This window comes from Pleurodeles waltl, chromosome 1_1 (assembly GCF_031143425.1).
Source record: "Pleurodeles waltl isolate 20211129_DDA chromosome 1_1, aPleWal1.hap1.20221129, whole genome shotgun sequence".
Taxonomy (NCBI): Eukaryota; Metazoa; Chordata; class Amphibia; order Caudata; family Salamandridae; genus Pleurodeles; species Pleurodeles waltl.
Genome location: NC_090436.1, coordinates 24,466,177 through 24,478,557, shown reverse-complemented (window position 1 = coordinate 24,478,557; position 12,381 = coordinate 24,466,177). Strand labels below are relative to the sequence as shown.

Here is a 12,381-nt window from a genome sequence, read left to right as displayed (position 1 = left end):
TCCATGTGTGATGTGCTGTTCTAGGCCAGGATTTTTTATTGGAAATCTGGGAGTTGTAGTCTTGTTTATCCCATTATAAAACGTGACTTCAAGTCCCAGAATTCAAAGGAAAGAACCTGGACTGCAGCAGCACATCATGCATGGACCTAGGTAACTTGACAGCTACGGAGTTTAATAATCACAAATGTATTTTATGTGCCTACCAGAGTTACGCCACTTACCCTCACTAACTACTCTGAGCAAACAGGAGTCGTTCTATCCAGCCGCACACATTTAATGTGTGTACACGGGCTACCCCCTAGCCTACCCCACATATCTGATCTGTGCACAAGGCAGTCACCTGGAGCCCTCCGCAACCCCCGTAGGCCTGACAAAGGGGCAGCAGGGGGTGACTTCTTTACTGTACAAGACGTAGGCAGACCCTCCGTGGATGTGCACGATTCCCTGGGTAAGCAATGGTTGGTTAACTGGGCGACATGTTTTGGGAAAAACACCATCACAGGCTCAACATCCTGTGATCCTGGGCAAATCACTTAATCTGCCTCCTGCCTAAAAACATAAATCTAACTGGTGCTCGTGTAAAGCGTTCCAGTGCCCTTGGGTCGAGTTGGTGCTATATAAGATTACAAAAAAAAACAAGCACTAGCATGCCAGTAAGTCTTGGCATTCTGAGAGCTATAGGCATTGTCAATGTTAATGTTTTGTAGTTGAGTGTTGTGGAGTGGATTTATGTGGTGTGGAGTGGAATTATGTGGGTTGGCATGGAATTGTGTGGTGTTACGTGTAGTGGAATTATGTGGCTATTAATTATGTGGTGTTGAGTGTAGTGGAATTATGTGGAGATCCCTATGAGATCTATTGGCTGTGTTTGAGTGCAGTGGTGTGGTGTGGACTGGACTGGAGTGGGAGAGTGTGACATACTGTGCTGTGGAGTCACATTGTGTATTGTGGAGCGGTATTGGGTGGGTTGCACAGATAGATCTATATGTTGCTACTATTAGTGAGCACAGAATGGTGGTGTAATTAGTGGGCATAGAAAGGTGGTGGTTGGCCCTCCTCCAGGTGCTGAAGTTGGGCTGTGCTATGTTTTTCCTGCAGCATTTTCTAGCACCTAAAAAAACACATTTCTTTATTTACAGTTGCTTACGTAGTGCTACACAGGTCTGAAAGGAAATGAGTCAGTGCGCTTTACTCGGGGATTGCATAGTAAAAGTTAACAAGCATTTGCAATGCAACGGGTCTCGCGTTTGCTCGTTAGAGCTAATAGCGTTGTAAACTCCTAACAGGACTTTTCACTCTGAATTAAACTCATTGGTAAAAGTGTAATTATGTAGGTAACCGGAAAAAGTGCAATTAACTGTGTAACAGGGTCGATATTATGCAAATCGCTCGTCTTCTGCCAAGCGAGATCGCGCTGCGAAAATAGAGAAAAAATAGTCCACGAACCGGATGGAAAACAGCAAGCGCATGTTTTCAGTACTTGGCGCGGGGCACTGGAGGCGGGCTAACCACCGGAAAAGGCATGACGTATGCGTGCTTTCGACTAATGAGAGCAAGCAGATTCTAACAGGCGAGCCCACGAACCAATGAAAGACACTGACGTGACTGGACGGTACGCCCAAGCTCTTTTCTAATAACTTAAAGCGTCTCGTTGCGATACCCATGCGCAGGTTCGACCCTAAAAAGCGCCATGTATTTTCTATACGGGTTATCTAAGTGTGGAGACCTTACTTCAGGTGGCGTGAGGTGGCGTGATGGGCGCGGTCCAGCGTCAGAGCGGACTCTAGCCTGGATCTCAGTCTCCTCTCGCATCATTCAGCGTCAGTCGGCGGAGGCTGCGGGTGTGAACAGAGCGGCGGCACCATGGGCTCCCCGTCCGGCACGAGCACCTTCTGCGCCCTGCTGCTGGTGGGGGCGCTGCTGCCATCAGGTAATGCGGGGGGACCCTAGACCTGACCCCCGCATCCTAGTACCGCCCCCTGGGGTGCTGCTGCTAGCAGGTAATGCGGGGGGACCCTAGACCTGAGCCCAGCATCCTAGTACTGCCCCCTGGGGTCCTGCTGCCATCAGGTAATGCGGGGGGACCCTAGACCTGACCCCCGCATCCTAGTACCGCCCCCTGGGGTGCTGCTGCTAGCAGCTAATGCAGGGGGGACCCGAGTCTCATTCTCCCCAGACACCTCCGGAGGGTGCCCCCCCCCCCCATGGTTGATTAATTGCCCCACGGGAGCTGATAGCGACCCCGCTCTATGTACTCCGGGGTACAGTGCCCAGCAAAGGGGTCCCCCGGGGGGGTGGGGCAGCTTTGGGGGCTCATTCACCTCGCGGCAGTTAAAGGGCCCCTTCTGCATGATACCCCCCCCCCCCCCCCCAGAAATTGTTTTCTTCGCACAAACACCGGGACCTGCAAAATAAAACGAACCAGAACAAGGTGGGGGGAGAAAGATGTAAAGAAAGTTATAGAAACAATGTGTAAATATTGATTAAAGACTGGACCGGCGTGGGTAAGAGAGGGGACAGGGTGTGGCGTTAATGAGCACATGAGGCCCCTCCTGTACCCACCACAGAAGGTGTCCCGCCTCAGACAGGAGCTCTAAGTCCAGATGCCCGCCGCCCGTACACAGTGCATGGTGCCGAGCTCGCACCCCTACCCCCCCCCCCCCCCCCGGGGGCCTTTGTTACCCCAGCGTGCACATGGGCCGTCTGTTAAAAGACATCTTGCGACACAACCGCTAATCTGTTCTCCTTCAAGGAGTTTCCAGCTCGAGCTAAAATCGAGTTTCTAAAGTAACGTCCCTCCTGCCAGAGTCTGAATGGAAATTTCCACCCTCTTGAAGATAGCGCTGTGTTTCTGCAGACAGCCTCCGTGCCAGCCTTTGTCACAAGGGATGTGCTATAGAAACCCCACGGGGACGCGAAATACCACGGCAAATACAGTTGCACCATTGGTTGTTGCTTTGTATTGTAATATTTACCTAGCGCTTACTGCTGCTCAGTGGGGCCCCGAAGCGCTTGCCTACATGGAGAGGACGCTACACCGTGCAGGGTGTGTGTTTGGAAGGGTCTTGTCGTTGATCTCTTGTGGGAAGTGTTTCCGTGTTGTGCTCGGTGACCACCAAGGATCGGTTGGTTATCTAGTTATGGGACGCAGCGCCTAGTTAATAGGAAGGGGGTAACCTGGGCCCAGAGAGGCCAGCATCTGTCTGTGATTGTTTGTGTCCCTTTGAGGTAGGAGCTGGTTTAGTAATCCGGCCTGTACTGTTCCTATAGAAGCAGGGCCAGGGCATATTGTTTGCAACTAATTACAACCCCCCACTGGGCAACATGATGGAATGCCACCTGGAGTGATTAGACTATTCCACCCTTAACCATATATTTTTCTGTGTTTTAAAACACCGCATCAATGCCCTGTGTGTACATTATTGTGCCAGATATAATCTCCATAAAAGACAGGGGCGTCATATATGATACCAAGCTCCCTGCCCCCCTCACCTGGGGGGCTAGGCCCATGGAGAGCAGCTGACCTGCTCGCCGCTGGCCCTGGCTCAGGGAGGGCAACCCGTCCTTTGCAATCAACAGCAGAGTGGCATCAGGCAGGGCAACATGCAATGGATGGCAATACACGCTGGACCCCTCTGGCACCACCAGCGGGGGACAGGGGAGAGGCTCCACATCACATCTGCAAGCACCAAATGATGCCTGTCCCTGCAGAGGTGGCGAAGAGGGTAGACATAGTAAAGGGGTGTACAATACATTACTCAGGGCCACTGGAATTATGCGGCAGGAGAGCACACAATTATGGCAGGGTTGACTAAATTATGCAGCAAGAAAAGGCAAATTATGCGGCCTAATGTGGCACATTTTTTGATAGTATTCATTATTTTAATTTTTATACACGTTAAATATTTCACCTAATTATTAGTATTCATTTAACAACTGAATGTAGAAACAAGCGAATGAGAGGTGACCAGTTAACCTATGCAAGCGACCTTCCACTACGTCTGAGCATATGTTGCTGGATTTCTAGTAACTTTTGATCCGTTTGAGCTAGAACCATCATTCATATTTGTTAAAATCTGCATTTTATGGAGCAGATGATGGATTATATGTCAAATTCATAATAATGTGAAAACTGCTGCGTCAGTGGCCCAGACACTAGTCCTAGAATGATTAAAAGCTGCACACTTAGATGTTGGCGCCCATTGGCAGTAGCATGGAGCATCGGAAAAGCATGAATGCTGTAGACCAGTCCATTGTTTACTCAGAACACGCCATCTGCAGCTCTCCAAAGGGGCATGCAAAATCAATGATAACTACCAATGCAGAACTGTGTCAAAATCAGTCCAAAAATGGATACACATCCATTCCATGCTTTATAAACTTGTCTAGTTGTGGGGATTGGACTAAACATCTTCCACCTTTGAACGTAATCAGTAGGGAGAGGTTTGTGGCCTTTGATCGTTGCTGGTTGGGTTTTGGGCTGGAGAGCTCTTTCTCTCTTTTTTTTATTTTGTTTATTTTTTTAAGATGATGGTCCAGAAAAGCTTTCTGGGGCATATAGAGAACCACATAGAGTATATTAGGAAGGAAGATTGTTTCTCAAATCAAATAAAAAAACATTTATATAGCGTGCTACTCACCTGTGAGGGTCTCAAGGCACTTGGGGGGGGGGGGAGGGGGGGGGGGGTTTGAGGGGGGGGAGGAACACTGTTCGAACAGCCATGTCTTGAGGTTTTTTCTGAAAAGCAGGAGGTCTTGGGTTTTGCGAAGGTTGGTGGGGAGGGAGTTCCAGGTCTTGGGGGCGAGGTAGGAGAAGGACCTGCCTCCTGTGGTGGTGCGTTGGATGCGGGGGACTGTGGCGAGAGCGAGGTCGCAGATCGGAGGTGGCGGGTGGGAGTGTGGAAGATCACTCTTTCGTTGAGGTAGGTTGGGCCGGTGTTGTGGAGGGATTTGTGTGCGTGGATGGGAGTAGTAGGAAGGGATACCTTTCATCACCATCTTAAAAGTGACAGTTATCCCTCCCCGGAAGTGACGTCTCTTCCGTGACTGGGACTTCCGGTGCCCCTGAGAGCCCTGCACCCAGAAGTGACGTGGGTGCAGGGGGGTGTCACGTGGTTTGTGACCTCATGGTGCTGTAGAGGCGCCCTCCCTTTTTGAACTGTGGAATACATATAAGGAGTTGGTTAGAGCCACCTGCCATACCGTGAACCATTGCTGAAACAGCTTGTCAAGGCGCCATGAAGAGATACAATCCGCTCGCCAGAAAAGCCGCCTCCTCAGGTGCCCTGAACACTATCAGTAGATATTACCGGATCCTAACACCTCTTACGATGGATGAGAATGCACAACAGGCTGCCCCTAATGATAGGGATACCAATGTTACCATTTTTCAAGAGGAACTTTGCCAGCGGCTTGAAAAGCTCCATCTTAAGGATCTGCCGCTACTGATATCCCTTATTAAGGGTGACAACAGCGAAGCCTCGAAAGCTGAATTAAGTGATGCAGTCAACTTCATCGACATTGAAGATGCTGAAGAATGTGTACCACCACCGAATTCGCCTGTTTATGAAGACATGGGTTTCTGTTTGAACCGTAGAAAACAGCTGCAGAAAGAGAGGCTCTAGAGTGGTTTGCGCCAAAGGTTAACAACGTAAATTTTTACTGCTTATGCTGTTCCAGACAGTCTGAAAGTATTACGAGCCAGAACAAAGAGCCGCGTAAGAAATGTGTTTGCACCTACAATAGCCCCGATTCTGAAAAGGAAACTCCGGGCGTACCCTATGAAGCCAATATGGCCAGTTAAAGGTATTGCGGCGACCGCTGTGAACACGTGTGTTAAACGGGACTATTATGATCTGTGTTACGGGCATAAAATTACCGAACCTCAGCAGGAGGCTCACAAATGTCTATACGAATCGTACACTGTGTGAAAAATTCGCCACATTTGTAACCGGTTAGACCCCCATAGGGTATATAAGTTGTTGAGGGTGGTGTACCGGCTGTCAGCTGTGAAGAAAGGTGTCCACGTTGATATGGTTAAGGTCTTGGCAGCTGCTGTCAATGAGATGCGATACGCTGCTGAGCCAAGCTCAAAACGTATGCAGGGGCTATGTCCCTATTTTGACAAAAGCATGATAGAAAGGGTCATAGAAAAACGAATGTGTGACATTTATTATAAAAACAGAAGATTGAAGTCTTTAGCCCCACGAAAGTTGTTTTAAAAAGCAGACTATAACTGTTACTTATTGCTCCATACTTACTCACTTTTAGGACGTGTATCAGAGTGTCGCGGTGCAAGATGTCTGAGTTACACCCTGGCTATATCTGTATCGGGAGATGGATATATGTGCTGGTTAAAGAAAGAATAGCTGAAATACACCCTTTGACTCTACGGTATCTGAACATTTCGGAACCTTTGGCCATGTTGCAGTGCAGCAACCCTGTGTGTATCACCAAATGGTGTATCAGCGCCTGGCTACCCGCAGCGGATAAATACCTGAGCTCGGACAAAGATCAGGCTCGTGAGTTAAGACTTTCACCATTGACAGGGCTACACAGGGCTTTGAAGCTCATGACTTAAGATTATTTCACAAATAAAGGTTCGGTATTGTCTGACTTAGAACTGTTGAACGCTGTCAGTATCCTGAGCGTCCAGAGTTATAGGCGGGGGGAGCGGGAAGTCTTGTCTAGAGCTATTGAGAGTATAGCTATAAAAATATCAAAGTTTGTGACGCTGAGACATGGTAAAAAGAACTGTGCTGAATAATATGTGTAACATGTGTCGTTCTATGTATACACCGGCAAAAGGCCACTGTGTTCCACAGCTTTGACCGTTTATAAGCTATATACCGCAAAATGTCAAATACACGAGGTCTATGATCCGACTCACTTTTATCTTTTTATGTTTAATAAAACGACCTTACACAAAACATACGTCTTTCATTTCATGGTTGCGGAGGGTGACAGCATGACAGGGGCTGCTTTAAGGAAGCTTTATTACAATACACTAGGGGTTGGGAGCTTCGGAGGCTCCGAAGCTCTATTTAGAAGGGCAAGAGTTGAAAATGAATCTGTAAATAGAGCCGGGGTGAAGACTTGGTTAGCGGGGGAAGAGGCTTATTCACTCCACAAACCTGCCAGGAGACATTTTAAGAGGAGGGCAACCGTTGTTAGTGCGCAGCTTGATTATCAGTGGCAGGCTGACTTAATCTGTCAAGATCTAGCAAAACATAAGAACGGCACCATGTATATATTAACAGTCATAGATGTCTTGTCCAAGTACGCCTATGCAGAAGCGTTAAACAATAAAAGTGGTACCAGTGTCCCCGCCGTTTTTAAAGACATCTCCGCTAGAGGGCGCATACCTCAAAACTACAGACATCGGAAAGGAATTTTTAAACAAACCTTTTCAGAAATTATTAAAGCAACACGCTGTTCAACATTTTGTAATGCACACAGAGGTAAAAGCGGCGGTTGTGGAGCATTTTAACAGAACTTTAAACTCAAAGATGTGGCAATATTTCACAGCCAGCAATACCCACAGATACGTGGATGTTCTACGGGCTTTTATAGATGTTTATAAGAGCAGTTATCATAGGACAATCAAAATGTCCCCTGCGGAGGTAACCAGGGATAATTAGTTAATGGTGTGGCGAACTGTGTACGGGAGTCGTCTTGTGGCGGATTTAAAAGAAGGGGATCATGTCAGGGTTTCAAAGTTGAAGGGTGTCTTCACCAAAGGCTACCAACAGACATTCAGCGATGAGATATTCATAGTGGAAAGTGTGGAGCTTAAAGAAGGGGTATATATTTACAGGTTAAATGACTACAACAGGGAAAAGGTAGCAGGCGTCTTTTACACCGAAGAAGGTGCCCTACGATCCAAACTGGATGTACAGGGTTGAAAAGGTTCTGAAAAGGAAAGGCACCAGAGCTAAGAGACAGGCGCTGGTCAAATGGCGAGGGTGGCCCGAGAAATGGAACAGTTGGGTTTTGGCCAGCTCGCTGCACGGTGTGTGAGGTCGCGCTGTAAGCGCAGAGATGGATACCTTCCCTTTTTATATCACGATACCATCCAACGCCTCGAAGGACATGTTTCCCAGCAATCAGACTTCTAATTATACAGTGAAACTGGTGAAACCCATGGACCTGAAAGGGCCGCGGGAGGTGGCCCTAACGGAGATACAGTACCCTAGAACGTGGAATACATTTAAAAAGCATGAGGCTAAATTTCATATAAAGCGCTCTCAGGACTTCCTTAGCTTTCCCGTGAGTTTCCCACACGGGTATTACACCACCGTTGCATCAGTGGTCGAGGCCATCAACAGAGCCATATCCGGCATTGAAGAGTATGCGAATATACATCTGGTGTCGGATAACGTTAGAAGAAAAGTGTTTCTTAAAGCCCCAGAGCTCGATACCAGGTTTACCTGTACCATTAAATTACAAAGAGAGTTAGGGACCGTGCAGCATGTGAAAAGACAGGTGGATCCAGACCCTACGTGCCCCGATATTAACAGTGGGTTTTATACACTCTACGTGTATAGCGACATCGTAGAACCACAGAGGGTCGGGGATAGTTATTCGCCGCTGTTGAGATGGATCCCTGTGAAGGGTGAAAATAACACAATGGTTAATATGCAGCATCACAAACTCCGATTATGTGGCAATTTCTAAAAACCATTTTGACACTATAACCATCATGGTCTACGACGACCAGTCGGAGCTGGTGGCCTTTAAATACGGGAAAGTTATTGTTGAGCTTCATTTAAGGCCGCGCCACAACAGTGACTATTAGGCAGTTGCAATGGTCATCATGAAAACATACGAAGATCCCTTGATGTACGTGGACTATTATAGAGTTCAGGCTGGCTATGGAGGGCCCCCGCCCTACTTTCAAGGGGCTCCTGTTTTATACGGGGCCGGCTTGGGGGGCATCTTTCGGAGTTTGTTTAGGCGAGCCATGCCCTTTTTGACAAGAGGGTATGAAATTGCAAAACCGCATGTTAAAGCGGCTGCTACGAACATAGCCCAGGACGTCGTGGGCTCTGTAACATCGGCTGTTGCCGAATGCATGAACAGACAGCCCCAAGAAGGAGTGGGGTTGATGTGCAATGCGTGTGCGGGTGTTAAAAGGAAGCGAAGGGCTTTGAGGAGTAGGGGGCCGCCAATGCCCTAATAGAAGCGGCATACTTCTTCAAAAGGCCCACACAAAAGAAGAGTCGTAAGGCGGAAAAGATCTTCCAAGAAAAAGAAAACACGTTCTAGTGTGAATATTTTTTTTAATTGACTAGCATGGCCTTCGTACACTGCGCCTTGGATGAATGCGCCAAATCAGAGCTAGATATGTTTTCTCTCAAACCCACACAGACCGGCATCGAGAACAGTTTTTTCATGGAAGTATCGCCTATAGCTGCTCTGACGCCGCTTGCACCGATAGTTTTATGTGTCGGGGTCCACGGATATGTATCTGGACCTCAACAACACTCTTCTATACCTCGTCTGTAAAATAAGCGAATGGCGCGGACATCGAGGATGATGCTAGAGTTGCCCCCGTCGCCTACCCCATCGCAACCATGTTTAATCAAGTGGACATTAACCTAGGCGATCGACTCGTCACGCAGAGTGATAACATGTATGCCTACAGGGCCTACATAGAGAGTATTCTAAATTACAGTTGCAACGCCTTGGACACACAACTTTCAGCCGGACTCTTCTACAAAGACACCGAATTTTGAGAACACGGCTTTGGACGGGGGCAACAAGGATTTTTAAAAAAGAGCCAGCTTTGCCGCCGGCAGTAGGCAGTTTGATCTCCTGGGGCGCGTACATTCAGACCTTTTCTTCCAAGACAAGCTGCTAGTCAACGGTATAGATCTCAAGATCAAACTCAATCGTAACAAGGACGCTTTCTGTCTCATCAGTGGCGATGCAGAGCACTATAAACTGGTTATATTGTCCGCAAGCATGTTTGTAAAGAGAATGAAAGTGTCCCCGAGCGTCAGGCTACCCCATGCAGAAGCTTTACAATTATCGAACGCCAAATACGCCATTGAAAGAGTTGCTCTGAAGATATTCAGCATCCCCACCGTTAGTAGATTAACGCAGCAGCAGAATCTATTTCTGGGGCAATTACCGAAACTCATCATCATAGGGTATGCGGACAATACAGCTTTTAGCGGCCTCTACAACTCTAACCCTTTCAACTTCAAACACTAGACATCAACTATGCAGCTTTGGTTCATGAGGGCGCTGTGATACCCGGAAAACCGTTCACGCCAAATTTTGGAACATCCAATTTTGTCCGGGAATATCTCGGTCTGGTCTTGATAACGGGGAAACATCTGTGGGACTCTGGAGTCGTTGTTTTAAGAGAGGGATATTCGGCTGGCTACACGCTGTTTGCGTTCGACCTGACTCCTGACATGGAAGACGGTGACCACTACAACCTGATCAAAAACGGAAATCTAAAAGCTAAAATACGCTTTACACAGGCCTTGGCGACCAATGTGAGCATGGTTGTATTCTCGGTATTTGACAGCGTTATTCAGGTCAATCATGTCCGTCAACTTATGTTTGACTATCATTAAAAGCTTGTAAAATGGACACTACTAAGATACGCAACTTCTTAAGTAGACATAAATACGCTAAGAAATACTTTTTAGGTGTGTTTCCTAGCGATGGGTTACCTGAAAAGATAGGCCCAGAAAGACCCCACACCCTCGTCTTTAACACTGACCCTCATTACAAGGGCAGTACACACTGCCAGATCAAACATGTGGGATCCAGCAACCGGCTGACCCTTGTAAACGAATTCACCCCGGTCTTCCATGAGGTCAAATCTTTAGTAGCAGTCATTTTACTGAGCAACATTTGAGCAGCCCCTCTATACTTGTGACTTATATTTTTTAAAAGGTCTACGACAAAGGCGTCCGTGGTGGGTGAGGGTCCAAGGTCTTGAGGCGCCACAGGGGGTGCTGGCGGCTGTTCAGCATCTGGGGTATACAGGGTAAGGTTTTTTTTTTTTTTTTTTTTTTTTTTTTTTGGAGGCTAGTTGCTTGTAATACTGTAGAAAGTTTTGAAGGGTTCCTGAGTAAAGCCCCGCTTTCTCGTGTGGTTTTAAATCGGTTCGGTTAAAAATGACTTTGATTCCAGCGTCAAGACGCTGCGTCTTGTTTTTGCGTATGTCCCAGACGTCGGTGGTAGAAGGGCTCAGCTGTTCCAGCTGTTGGTGGGGTACAAGGTACATTTTGTGGGCATGCTCCATCAGTTCCTCAACATGACACCGATGATTAGGGGTATAGCTATACCTAGCAGCGACCCTATAAAACCACCAGACTGTTTGACCAGTTTCCTTTTAGAGAGGAGCGACACCCTCTTATTGCCGAGCTTCTTAATAATGTGGCGCTTCTTCTTCAGAACCCGGAACTGGCTCGTTGATATCGGGACATTACCTTTTAGGGTGTTAAGGCTATTTCTGAAATGGACGCCAATAAATCGTCCGAGGCAGCACAAAGGATAGCCTTTCTTTTCGAATGCTGTGATCAGCATTTTTAGGAGGCCTAAATTACGCCGCAGCCTCGCAGTCATGGTGGTGACCTTATATTACTAGGTTTAGAGTGTAAATGTTATAAAAGTTTTCTTACTGGGTCTTTTTTATAGGCTTTGGGCGTGTAAGTGACCGGGAAGTCAGGTGGCAGCATACCGGCGCGCAGTCTGTAGTCTTCTAGAGTATTGGGTTTTAAATCTACCAGTAAGTAGCCATGGGGTTTTGCGGTAGCGTCGTTAAACGCATTCATGAAAAACTGTGTGTTTCCGGGGTACATTTGTTTAGCTATAATTGATATCTGAAGCTTGTCTCGGGGGTCTTAAATAAGACCAGGTATGAGGCGTTGAGAGTTATGGAACGGCTGCTCTTACCCCTGTAAAACAAGTTCTGCACTATGTAGCATATGCTCAGATTACGATGATGTGAATATTGAGTAAAAGCCCGCTCCATCTCTGGGTGGGCCCCGCCTTCACGCATGAGGTCATCCACAACGATCATGTTTACAAGGTGTTTAGGTAACAAGTCATCGTCGTTGAGATTACCGGGGATGCCCTCTATAAATCGGATGTGTGGGAACTTTAGGGATAGCTCCGTGTTAAGATCCTGCCAGCAGGAATAAAGCCATACAATGTTGTTAGGGGTCTGGGATAAAACACTGGGAGCGTTTTCTAGCAGTTTCTTTATAAAAAAAAAAACTTTTACCGCTATTTGCGGGACCTGCTAAAATGCAGGCGAAGGGGTGTTGCAACCTGGTGTCCATAGCTGTTGAGGTTCGACCCTCTAATGTCTTTTAATAACCGTACGGTAGGGTTTTATAGTTCTCAGTGAGGACC

The 12,381-nt window shown here is 47.4% G+C and overlaps 1 protein-coding gene across 3 annotated transcripts in view; it reads left to right on the top strand.

Annotated features, from left to right (window-relative positions):
• LOC138256696 (uncharacterized) overlaps nucleotides 1-12,381 on the top strand; it is a 108,932-nt gene that overhangs the window by 45,537 nt on the left and 51,014 nt on the right. The window contains exons 1-2 of one of the 3 annotated variants that reach the window (XM_069205872.1): nucleotides 1,655-1,930; nucleotides 6,271-6,521. The exons of 1 other annotated variant lie outside the window; for it this stretch is intronic. In XM_069205872.1, coding sequence (XP_069061973.1) covers nucleotides 6,299-6,521 — 223 coding nt within the window. In that variant the 5' untranslated portion in view covers nucleotides 1,655-1,930; nucleotides 6,271-6,298. Of the gene's footprint in view, nucleotides 1-1,654; nucleotides 1,931-6,270; nucleotides 6,522-12,381 lie in introns of those variants that run through there. One more of the 3 variants, XM_069205873.1, reaches the window with a different exon arrangement.